Source organism: Pempheris klunzingeri, chromosome 11 (genome assembly GCF_042242105.1).
Source record: "Pempheris klunzingeri isolate RE-2024b chromosome 11, fPemKlu1.hap1, whole genome shotgun sequence".
In the NCBI taxonomy this organism is placed as follows: Eukaryota; Metazoa; Chordata; class Actinopteri; order Acropomatiformes; family Pempheridae; genus Pempheris; species Pempheris klunzingeri.
In genome coordinates this window covers 9,617,340-9,630,101 of record NC_092022.1, presented here as the reverse complement: position 1 = coordinate 9,630,101, position 12,762 = coordinate 9,617,340, and the positions used below count along the sequence as shown (strand labels likewise).

Below are 12,762 nucleotides of genomic sequence, written 5' to 3'. Positions count from 1 at the left end.
ATTAAATTGATAATGCACTGCAGAGCACAGCCTTGCATTCAGTAGCAGAGGGGCCTCCTGTGCTGAGCCTGAGCAGGTGGGGTGCGGATTGTAAATGGGGCTGCAAGAGGGAGCATCTCCGGATGTTGGGACTGGGAAGGATTACAATTCCTGGTGGTGTTCCTGGAGCAGGACAGGCCCTGGGAGAGTGCTGGGGCAGCTGCTCCGGGGAGCCGAGCTGAGCCCAGGCTGTCAGGCTGAGCTCCACCTCTGGGCTTCCAGCAGGTAGTCTGAACACTGGGAAGGCCCCCACTGAGGGTGGGGCCTCCACAGATGGTGCCTTCACCACCCCTCTCGTTGTCTCACTGAGAGGCTGTATCTCAGATCTCTCTGCTGGATAACAAAGCTGGTTTGAAATAAGCTCCCCTACCTCAGTCACATACTTTATTGTAAAAGTTCTGCACAGCTACAGGATGGAGGGGTAGATGCAGTTTTGTTTCTCGTATTTGCTTCATAAATTGTGTGAACCGGACATTTGGGGCTAAAATGAGGAGGAAGTGGTTTGTGCTTCTCTGTCAAAAAGGTGTGAGAAAAGTCACAGTGTTTGTGGCTATTTTTCTCTGTGTTTATTTGTTTCACAGGGTTGTGAAACTTCACCTCTATTGTGGTGAATTGTGCTTTTTTTCCCTGCCTCTGCTTTCAGTATTTTCTCAGTATTTCTTTTTTTATATTTTATTAATGTTCCGCTCTAATTTACCCCTAAGTGTTTTTCCCAGAGATTCAAGCATCTGAAGGGTTTACTAATTAGACACACAGTACAAATGATCTTTCACAAGCTCTGTATCTTATCCGGAGTAATTACATGGTGATACATTATTCCTGGATAATTTCCAGAAAGAAGCTGCTTTGAGTCAAACTCATTTGTTCTCCCTCTTTGGAAAGTGGATAGAAAAAAATAACTTCATGATGTGCAACATAATAAGAGACTTTTGCATTATAATCCAACTTAAACAGTCAATTTATCTTCTGATATAGTAAAGGAATGCTTTAATCTGCCTGATGATCATATGTAGATGTAGTGAGTGGCTGTTCTTGATATAATGTGCTCTCATTTGGTCTGAGAGTTGATTTAATTGTCAATGACAAGACAGGATCTGTCTGGCTAGTTAATTTTGGGTGTACTCTCATCACGTTGGGGGGGGAGGAGGAGGAGGAACGCTGGACGGAGAGTCAGTAAGCGTTCAGTGACCTCAAACCAGACGCAAAATTGTTTGACTGCTGTTTTTCTTTAGCCCCACCCCGACCTCACCTCCAGCCCCTCCAACCTCAGCCATTGTCAAACTGAACTGACACTGACACTTCCCCATCTCCTAGCTTTCAGCTGACAAGGCCCAAGACTGGCTTTTCCACTCCTATTCTGCCTGATATGTCTCTGGGTCATCTTGTAGCAGAGGGGGGGGGGGACTCTGGTCGGTTTCCCCCTTACGTAGGCTGGTCTTGTTTTCTCCCCAGCAAGAAAAAGGAGAGGGGCCTCACCAGGCTGAGGGCCAAGGGCACACACTTGGTTGCCCATGACCTTGCCTGTCACTATCCCTCAGCACCAGCCCTGATTCCTAAACAACAGATTCCTCACCAAACCAATCACTGCCACTGGTGCTCTCCAGTCTTCCAGTGTCTGAGAGGCTACACCAGGGTCAGCCCTTCCACTCTTTTAAAAATAAAACACCACTTATTGTCAGCCAAAAGCCCAGCTCTCTCTGTTTAGCCCCAGGACAAATTAATATTTCAATCCCTTGGGGATCGGGGGGTGGGGCAGGATTCACCTTCCTGTCAGCATTTTTACCCCACGTCATCCTCAGGTCTTTATTTATTTCATTTCAGCACTCCTGTCCTCCCGCACAGCAGCCACTGAATACCTATTTGGAGGAGAATGTGATCGAGAGGTCATGCTATTTGAACCAATCTGATTGGCTGTCAGCTCCAATCTGACCGACATAGCACCCCTGCTCCTCGTGGGTACGCTCAGTGGCATTGGCTGCCGTCCGTTGTCAGGCCAACAAGGAGCCTGGGAAGGTGGGAAGGGAGGGGGGTGGCCAATCTGAGACTGCCACTTTCCCTCAGCATTAGCATCTCACTTAATGACCAGTTAAGAGGCAGCCTGGCAAATGAGTTGTGACAAGTGCTGCAAAAAAAGGAGTCTTTTTCCCTCATATCTCCCGCCTCTCAATCACCATTTAAAAGGCTTGACGGCCTGACATAATTTCGCAATAATTATCACTCGGAGTATTCTTTACGGGCCAGGACAGAAGTCAGATTGGATCTCATCATAGGCTAATAATGCTGACCAACAATAACTTTGTTGTCTCTTCTCTCCTCTGCGTCTCTGGCTTGATCCTCAGGGAATGGGCAGCCGGCTTCAGCCAGCCAGTTCAGTCTGGTTCAAGTGAAGCAAGAGCCAGTGGACGCCAACTCTGGTGCCTCCCAGGACTCCACGCAGGAGCACAGCCTGGACCTGAGCAAAAAAGATCAGAGGTACATAGCTGCGTGGTACGTAGTGGGTTAATGCTGTGTGGAAAATGTTGATTCTTGTTGTAAATTCAGCTAATATATTCGCAAAATAAATCAATACGGAAATACGGTTTCTCTGATTGATAGATGATTTCTACAGTCTTGGCAGCCAGGGTTATATTCACAATTATTTATCAAAAATATCTCATTTATATACATGTGCATATAATTATAAAATCCACAACATATTTCTCAATTTTTGTAAGAGAAGGATGTTTATATAAGCCTTCAACTCCAATCTTCCCTCTAACTCACTGTAGATCTTATTTCTTAAGAAGACAGCATTTTTCTTCTTCATTATACGGGCACACCTTGCGTGATAAATAGTAATATTTACTGTTCTCATGCAAATCTTGACTAAACATTGTTCATTTTCCTTGTTCCAGTAATGAATCAAACGGACACCCTGTACCAGGGAATACATCTCTTTTATCCTCGCTTATGAATAAGGTAAGATCCATCCATCAAACGCCTTTCATCCAAAGACAAATTAGTGAGACACGGAGGGGCCTGTTTGTTTTTTAATGTTTCACCGCTAATAAGATGAGTTTGTATCATTTAAATTTTCCAGCCATTTTTCATACAGTGTAATTTTCACTGCACCTCTCACAAATTAATATAATGAAGCAGTAGCTGGGTGCCATGCCAGATATATAGAGATGTTTGTTTTTTGATGAGCTGTTTTGAACTCGCCGTCCATTTTTCTCCTCCTTTATACTTTTTCTTCCCCCGCCTCGCTCTACATTTATTTATAGAGTTTGTAAATTATTTGATTAAAAAGTCAGTGGAGAAAAAAAAAACAGGAAGGCGGTGCCCTCATTTATTACTAAGTCTAAATGTTAGCGTATGTAAATGTACATGTGTGTTTTTTTTGTGAAGATTAAAATGGGCATTGTCTTAATCATACATCTTATCTGACTGATACAAATGTGCCAGGTGGTCTCCATCACTTTGATGGTGTAATGACAGATCAGCCTCCATTTATTTACTCTCAGCAACTGGTCACGACCTCCTCCCTTCCCCACGCACACCTCCCCTCCACACACACACACACACACGCGTCGTCTTTTTTAACCTCTCCCCAGGAGAGCTTAACTTCAGAGTTGCTCTCCTCAAAGCGGTTATTAAACCCAGACAGTGGAGGAGCTTCAAGACCTGTTGTCCAACAGCTCCTCGTGTCATGTCAGCTTTTAGGGGTTTGATACAAGCAACCACATCACATAAGAGGGTTAACAGTTGCTCCCAGAGGATGCTTGGCAAACACGCTTGGCCTGCACTCAAGCAAAAGCCTGTTTGTAAACCTGGCTGCGCTTTTTTGCTTCACCAAAACACTATTGCGTGTGTGTGTGTGTGTGTGTGTCTTACATTCTCACAAACACCTGCAAGCTCCCAGCTTATGTATGCTCAGTGGCTGGTTGCTGATGTGCTGTGTGTTTTGTAGATGTCACAGGTCAACCCTGCCCTGTTCAACGCCATGAACCTGAAGACAGATCTGGAGGCAGGCCAGGGCGGCAACACCTCGGAGGCAGCGCAGTATCTGAACAGAGTGCTGAAGAGGCCCATGCCAGAAAAAAACACTGAAATCTGGAGGACATACCTCCGCAGGTATGAAATATACAGGAAGCGCAGATAGTCGCTGTAGTTTGATTCACTCAACTTGACGCATTCATTTTGATAGTGAGAAAACAGTCAGTGTTTAAATGTACTGTACATAGAAGGCCTTTTTCTGTAAATACTATTCCTCACATACTGTATCACGGGAAACCCCCCTGAAACATCAGGTCTTGCGGGAATTTGAAATGACTTGCAGTACGACGGATCAACAACATTTACTGTCAATGAGGAGTTAGCGTTTGAAGGCAGTATATTTACAGACTTCCATTTTCCGTCTCTGTTAAGGTTTGACACCGATGACTTCTGTGAGGCTCAGTGTGACTTCCTTCAGAAAGTGCACTTTCACTGCTTGGTAGAGGATTGCGGTGCACTCTTCAGCACTGTGGATGGGGCCATTAAACATGCCAAGTGAGTGTCACACTGGTTCATAATCAGAAAATACGCCCTTTTCACATCTTAGCTTTTGGCTTTATTGATCACCATAAAAAAAGAGGCTCCATCTCGTTTTTCAGCTTCCACCTCCGAGCCACCTTGAAGGTGAAGTCGGAGCCTCAGTACAGCGAGGGCAAGGACTCCGGTGAGGGAGCACCGCTGCAGCCCGCTGCCCCCGTCTCCATGGCCAACAACCCCTCCATGGACGTGGCACACCTGACCTCCTCCGGTGGCTACAGCTCTCCTCCTCCCTCCCTGCTGGCTTGGAAGCAGCTGACCGGCAGCATCCCTCAGATGTCGGCCTCGATGCCCAACCTGCCAGCCAACTCCCCTCTGGCCACCACTTCTCTGGAGAATGCTAAGCCACAAGTCAAGCCTGGTTTCCTGCAGTTCCAGGAAAAGTAGGAGACACATTTATTCATGTATTATTACATCACATTACATTCCTCTTTCGGCCAAGTGTTTATTAAACTGTATTTTCCATTTTTATTCATCCAGTGATCCCTGTTTGGCTACTGACTGTAAATACTCAAACAAGTTCCACTTCCATTGCTTGTTTGGGAATTGCAAGTATGTTTGCAAGACGTCTGGCAAGGCCGAGTCCCACTGTTTGGACCACATCAACCCCAACAACAACCTGGTCAACGTCCGCGACCAGTTTTCCTACTACTCTCTCCAGTGTCTCTGTCCCAACCAGGTGAGTGTGACTTGATAACTCAGCCAGGAGCTGAATCACCTCCTGTCATCTCCCAGAGTTTTCTAAGCATGAAGTATGCTATCTATTAGACCAGTGTTTGAGGTTATTTGACTCAAGGCTTTCACAACCGCTGCTTCCCATCTTCCATCTCTGCTGAAAAAGACAGTCGACTCACCCCAGTAATGCCTGTTTATATGTCAATGATGTCATTTTGACTGCCGCATTCTCCTCTCAGAAAAGGCCAATTTAGCTGATATTACCCAATAAATCATTGTCACTTGCACAGTAAACAAGGCTGTCTGGAATAGGGCAAAAATCAGGGGAATGCTTCGCAAATGAAACCTAAATGGCAGCCCCTGCCTGCTCTCATGAGCCCGTATTTGGAAAACCGTTTAAATGAATTCATTAATGTGTCGAAAATCACCCCTCTCACAAAAAGTCCCCCCTCCTCCTCCTCCCCCTCCCCCTCCTCCCCTTAGTCTCCATCTCCTGAACTGAGCAGATCTTATTTGGCCCAGTCCTTTGGGATCTGAGCCTCACAAACAGATGGTGGTGTACAGACATGTTAGAAAGGAGGGGTGTTTGTGGGAAGCCTGGAGAAAAAAAAAGAAGTCATCATACTTAGAATAAATGACCACAAACGAAAGGACTGCGAGGTGTTGATTGTGCTTTCGGAGAAACTGTGTGCAGTGTTCACTTGAACTTTGCACGCAAGGAAAGATCAAATAATATTAATCAACTCTTTTGGCTTTCAAACATTCACCGCATTCGACTCATGAAATTGAAAATGATGCGTTTCTTCTGCAGCACTGCGAGTTCAGAATGAGGGGCCACTATCACTGTCTGCGGCCTGGCTGCTACTTTGTCACTAACATCACCACCAAGCTGCCGTGGCACGTCAAGAAGCACGAGAAGGCAGAGCGCCGTGCCGCCAATGGCTTCAAATATTTCACCAAACGGGAGGAGTGTGGGAGGCTCGGTAAGAATACACACTTCCCGTCCTGTAGAAGTGCTGGCCTGCTGTCCCTCTTCTTTTTGTCTGTGCCTCTTGTTCCCTACATCATCCCACAAGCCTGAACACTGCAGCTTTTGATAATATTTTACAAGGACAGGTGTGCGGATTAAAGGTGTTAAATTGAGAAAGATGTAGATTGATTTTTGGTGGCTGTTGCAAGAGGATATTCTGTGTTTACAAAGGGAGAGAGACCAGTGTTGGCAAACACAGTGTTGTGCTATGTGAGTTGTTTAAGAGGCATGAAACAAGCCTGCCTCGTAGGTTCTGTTGCTGTGTTTTGCATATTCACAATGGCACCTCAAGTCCCAAAGGTAGTCTTGCCTGTACTATATGAGCAATAACGTCAAAGGGGGCAATCACATCCAGGTTGTTTTCTTCTTCCTTTTGCCCCTGTCAGAAATGAGCAATTAGGTTTGTGTTTGTTAATTATCCGGCTTGTCTGGTTTAGCCTGTTTGTGTTCTGAAGCTGCGCCTCACAGCCACCGCTGCCATCACACAGAAATGAATTAAAAGTGATCTGTTTTTTTCAGGCGGTTACACAAGCTTTTCAGAACACAGAAACAAAGCAAACAAAAACAGGCCCTAAACAGCTGTTTTTTGTCCCCAGCCTGATCTGCCAACTGTATTGTTTGGGCTGGGGGAAAAACAGAAAGGATTACCATCGCTCGCACTCCAGTCATAAAGAATTGATGGGTTGCCAGTATCCATGGCAGCAACATTAAACTGAACACCGCTGATGATGTTACCTGGTTTCTGTCTCACAAAAGGCCCTCCATGTCACGGGGGTTACTGTTATTTGCTCAACTTTGCGTGTTTAAAACATTGTGTGTGCAAAAGCTATTCGATGACACAGACGTGTTGTGCTCTTAAACTGGGTGCCATGGTTACTGACATGCTAGCACCTGCCCAGCATGTTACTCTTTCAATTATTTCTGCCTGCTTTTATATAATAGTATTTGATTAACAGGCACAAAACGGAACATTCATTTAATTTGAAATCATAAAGCAATTAGAGGTAGACCGGTTAAAACACGAGAAAAGAAGAATATGAAGCAGACAGGAGTACAATAGAGAACAAAGGGAAAAATGACAATGGAGATACTTTGAAAAATGAATTTAATATGGTAATAATTGTATATTTACTTTGGTTTGCAGGGGTGTGTGCATTATTGGCCCACAGAAAATGAGAATTTATTTATGTAAATTCCTAATTGAATAAAGCATGTCAGTGTAATAAAAGAGCTCCACAGGTTTAGAGCACAGAAGCTTTGACTTGCTCAGTGTGACACTGGAGTGATCTAATATTCCTCCTACATGTACACTCTGAAACACTTTGAAACCCGATCCCTCTTTTGTCAGAGCTATATCATGAAATTAAAAAAACCTAAAAATATTTCACTTTGTGTTTGATCTAATCATAACACCGTCGCACTGATGATATTGCGTTTAGTGCAGTAGCTGTTCTCGCAATGAGCCAGAGATAAATTAATCTGCAAATGGAGAGTTTACAACTGCTACTGGTTTCTCCTTTGCAGGTTGTAAGTATAACCAAGTCAACAGCCACTTCCACTGCATCCGCGAGGGTTGCCAGTTCTCCTTCCTGCTCAAGCACCAGATGACCTCGCACGCACGCAAACACATGAGGCGGATGCTTGGGAAGAACTTTGACAGAGTCCCATCCCAGGTACAAACACACACACACACACACACACACACACACACACACACACACACAACTGTGACATAGGACACATGCCATTTTGAAAAGGGTAATTATCTGAAAATACGTGCTGAACACCTCAGTGAGCTGAAACAGGTGTTGAATAGTTTATTGAAACATATTCCCACAGAGCCAAATGCGACACACACCCTTTTCCTGATGTTTAGATCTAGTTTGCTTATTAAGGCTTTCAAAAGATATTTTAAAACGTATTCATTTAAATGGATTTTCACCCAAAAATCCAAAAGCACTGCTCAAGAAATCATCTCGTTATAGAAAATGAAAAAAAAAATGACTCATTTGAAAACTCAAATGGTAAAAAAAAGAAAAGCCGGTCTTTTTAAGAACAGATGTTCACTCAGATTTTTATGTTATTGATTTATTATTTTGACTCAAAAATAATGAGCTCTACCTATTATTTGTTGCTATCAGAAGTCTACGTGACTTCTGCTACAACTTCGCTTGGTTTTTGTCTTTGTCTTTTCAGTCAGATTCATGGAAAAGAGCAACAAGTCCATATTCTGTAAAAACAAAACTAAAAAACATCCTGTCATACCAGTCGATGGCAAATCACTCATGACATTCTTTTGTCAAATTGTTCACACTGGTGTGTACTCTGTTTCCTGACTTAACCTCTCGGGTACGCCATGTACCTTGAGTGGATCTAAACATGTGGATTTTCTAGTTCTGTTTGTTCTGTTTTATTTTGAACGCTTTCATATATAACAGTCATAATGACTGAAGTATGAGGCTCGTTCTTTCACAATACTTTCGGTGTCTTGGGAAATTCTTGACTTAATGCCAAAAGCCAACACCTGCATCAATGTCACGTTATATCTGAAAATATCCTGTTTGCTTCAAATGTCCCTTTACAATGACGATAACTTGTTTTTGCAGGTGATGCCACTCGGTCAGAGGGGAGATGAGATGCATGCTTCCGGCATGCTTCCCATGTCCTTAGCGACCCAGCCTGGTATGAACTCCAGTTTCTCCTCCACCATCATGGATGAGACTGATGATTACATGGACTACATGGGGGGAGGAGGCAGCCCCTTGGGCCTCTCCTCCGAGTCCTCCAACCAGGACCGGAGCTGCACCAGCACACCTGTAGGCAACGATGGCTCTCCAGGAGGTGAGAATATGTAAAGAAAAAAAGCTGAAAGGTTTCTAAATGTCAACATGCAGAGCTTTGATAGGATTTAGTCAACAAGGGGGAATAGTGCAACACAAGTTTTCTACTCCTAAATTCAGCATCATACATCTCACTTCGCTCAGAGCCTTATCCAGAAAACCAGCAACTTGTCATTTCATGCATTCTTCAATCAAGTATTTTGTTATTTGGTAGTTTCACTTTGACAATCAATAGCATAATGACACATCAGTCATTATATATGACGTTGATGCCAATGCTGTATTCTTCTGTTCTGAATCGTGGACAAAAGTTTGCCTGGTCATCCTCATAAAACATCCATTTTGTACATCAGTAGTTTGAGTTATTGCAATGTATGTAGCTTATTACATGTTCCTTTGCCTAGAGATCATCCCCGTGGCTTTATGTTGACTTTAGCACTTTTAGGATTGTGAGAGAAAGGAAAGGAAAGGAAAGGAAAGGAAAGGAGAAACAGCTTCTTTTCCTTCAAATTTACTGAATAAGTGGATTCTCCTCTGCTTTCTTTCTGAATCTGAGCCTGCCTGTGATTTTTCACATTTCTCCATGTGTTGCCAATATTATCCACTACTCTCATCATTGTTTTGGCTGGTGTTTGGGTTACTTGTCTTGGATGGGCCTCATTTTGTATCATTCTCTTATCTTTTATCTTTCCCTTTTTACCTCCCATCCCTCTGTGTGTGTGTGTGTGTGTGTGTGTGTGTGTGTGTGTGTGTGCGCGCGTGTGTGATTTGGCCCTTGTTTTTGTGTGTTCCCGTCTGTGTGTTTCTTCCCCTCTTGTCTGTCCTTCACCCTCTCTGGTCAACCTGTCTCTCCAGGACCAGGCTGCCCTGCCACCACTTCTGCTCCTACCACCCCTGCTGACACTAGCGCTACCCAAAATGCACCTCCTTCTTCCCCTCCTCCTCCGCCACCACCTCTTCTTCACCCCTCCGCCCCTCAGCCTGGCGTCCAGTCCCAGGCCCCATCCCTCTCTCCTGCTCTTCTCCGACCTCCTCTCCCCTCACTCCCATACCTCCTCTCTCCATCCTGTCTGTCATACTCTCTGCTCAGCGCCTCTCTGGGAGCCACTCGGAGTGTTGTCATGCCAACCAACACACCAGCTTTCAGCCCCATCATTGCCACTCCGTCTCCGGTTAAAAATGACGTCCCTATAGTGCAGGATGCTGCAGGTACTTATCCCCGGCGCAAACCAACACTGCAGCTGTCACTCTCAATTGAGTCCTGTGCAGCATTTAACTTTGTGATGCTGCCTTTCTCCGCAGAATTGTTATGGAAAGAAGAGAAATAAAAGGGGCTTTCCAGCATGCAAAAAACAGAAACCCTGGAAAGATATTATGTAACATGCATGCTCATTGAGTCAGCAGAGTAACAGACCAAATGTGTATAATACTTCACTTACACCTTTACGTGTTTCCACTTTTAGCACTACTGGGATTTAGAGATGGGGCAGTAAATTTAGCACCTGTACTAAGAAGTCTAGGCCTTGTTTAGTCTCCATTAATAAGACTGCATCAGCAGCCTCTTATTTTAATCACGCCTTAAGTTTTATCGAGGCCCACTGCTTCCTGTCTTGCAGAACAGGGATCACATCATTAGCAGTGACCCCAGGGTGTTGCAAAAGGTGGGTGCCCCTCATAAAACAACATGGAGATAAGAGGGTCGGTTAAGACCCACAGCTCGGTCTCTGTTTGGAGGCTGCAGACACCCTGTAAAAGTGTCATGTTCCAAAGTCAATCTATCATTTTCCCCTCCTTTAATCACTCTGGGAATTAGGAATAAAAAAATTTGTGGCTCTCTGTGCTTACTCAGCTGTGAACCACTTCAGGCTGAGTAAGGTTGCACATTAGTTTCAACAAGGGCGGTCTCACAGTGTAATTTCCTTGTAGTTTGTGGGTTTTACTCCTTGAACCAACTGATCATTCTTCGATGTGCCTCCCTTTCTTTCAGGCAACACCATCTCCATTCCCACGGCCACTGGGTCAAAGAAGCGCTTCTGGATCATCGAAGACATGTCACCATTCGGCAAGCGCCGCAAGACTGCGTCCTCACGCAAGATGCTGGATGAGGGGATGATGCTGGAGGGCTTCCGGCGCTTCGACCTCTACGAGAACTGCAAGGACTCAGGCTGCCAGTTTTCTCTGAAGGTGACCCACTACCACTGCACACGTGAGAATTGTGGCTACAAGTTCTGCGGCCGCACCCACATGTACAAGCATGCGCAGCACCACGACCGCGTTGACAACCTGGTCCTGGACGACTTCAAGCGCTTCAAATCCTCACTCAGCTGCAACTTCCCTGACTGCCAGTTTTCCGGCAACAGCACCCACTTCCACTGCCTGCGCTGCGGCTTCCGCTGCACCGACAGCACCAAAGTGACGGCCCACCGCAAGCACCACGGCAAGCAAGATGTGATCAGCGCCGCTGGCTTCTGCCAGTTCAGCTCCAGTGTTGACTGCGAGGTTCCCGACTGCAAATATAAGCTCAAGTGCTCCCACTTCCACTGCACCTTCCCTGAGTGCAAGCACACAGTGGTGGGCATGTCCCAGATGGACTCCCACAAAAGAAAGCATGAGAAGCAAGAACGGGGTGAGCTGCCGTCTGTGTCGCCCAAACAGGAGGGAGCGCACCACCTGGGAGGAAGTGCGTCTGCTGCCCCTCCAGCCTCTATGGGTCTCTCTACTTCCTCACCTGGTGTCCTCCACGGGTTGTCCCATGCCATCAACAGCAGTGCTCGCGCCATGCTCTACCCAACAGGCAGCATCGCGGCTGAGTACAACCACCCGTACCCGCCATCCTCCATCAGCCTGGACAGCTCCCTCAACCTGGGCACAGACACCTGCAGCTCCCTGTTCTTCCTGAAGAATGCAGCCGGTCTGGGTCTCAGCGACTCACTGGACCTCAGCAAGAAGATGCCCCACAATGCACCACGACCCAGCCACAACCCCACTCCCCCACTGGGTCTGCCGGCAGCTCAGGACGACACCACGGGAACATCTGGAGAGGCTGAAGATGACCTGTCGCCAGAGGAGGAGGCACACGCGGAGGAGGAGGAGGAAGAAGAGGAGGAGGAGGAGGAGGATGAGGAAGAGGAGGATATCAACACTGACTCAAATGATGATTCGATGGCAGAGCCTGATGGGGGGAAGGACAATGGTGAGACTTTTGATGCTTCCGTTAACCACACTGATACTTCCCAACTGGAAAAGCAAGATGCTGACCCATGAAAAAAAAAACTAACAGTGACTGTAGGAACTGAAGAAAAACCCTGTGTACTTTGAACAAACAAAAATGAAAGTGGCCTCATTTATCATGTTTAGAGACTTGAGATGACAACAAAAAACAACAACAGCGTGGAGAAAATGACGGCCCAAAATGATTTATTATGATGTTTACAAGATGACCAACATTATTAATTCAATTATGCATTAAAAAAATATGAACGGAGACACACAGAATTAGGCCCTGTTTTACACGTGGGGCAGCAATGTAAAGCATTTTACTACACATCAGTCTTTTTGTGTGCGTGCATGTTTGACTTTAATTTATTTTCATTTTTTTTCACTTTT

General features: G+C 45.5%; 1 protein-coding gene across 5 annotated transcripts in view; it reads left to right on the top strand.

Annotated features, from left to right (window-relative positions):
• The window catches only part of casz1 (castor zinc finger 1), a 74,641-nt gene extending 61,879 nt beyond the window's left edge, over positions 1-12,762 (top strand). For 3 of the 5 annotated variants that reach the window (XM_070839307.1, XM_070839308.1, XM_070839306.1), the window contains 11 exons: positions 2,379-2,511; positions 2,934-2,997; positions 3,989-4,152; positions 4,447-4,569; positions 4,674-4,994; positions 5,092-5,290; positions 6,098-6,269; positions 7,841-7,989; positions 8,923-9,157; positions 10,012-10,365; positions 11,144-12,762. In XM_070839307.1, the coding sequence (XP_070695408.1) occupies positions 2,379-2,511; positions 2,934-2,997; positions 3,989-4,152; positions 4,447-4,569; positions 4,674-4,994; positions 5,092-5,290; positions 6,098-6,269; positions 7,841-7,989; positions 8,923-9,157; positions 10,012-10,365; positions 11,144-12,420 (3,191 nt within the window). In that variant the 3' untranslated portion in view covers positions 12,421-12,762. The remainder of the gene's footprint in view (positions 1-2,378; positions 2,512-2,933; positions 2,998-3,988; positions 4,153-4,446; positions 4,570-4,673; positions 4,995-5,091; positions 5,291-6,097; positions 6,270-7,840; positions 7,990-8,922; positions 9,158-10,011; positions 10,366-11,143) is intronic. The other 2 variants (XM_070839310.1, XM_070839309.1) reach the window with 1 other exon arrangement.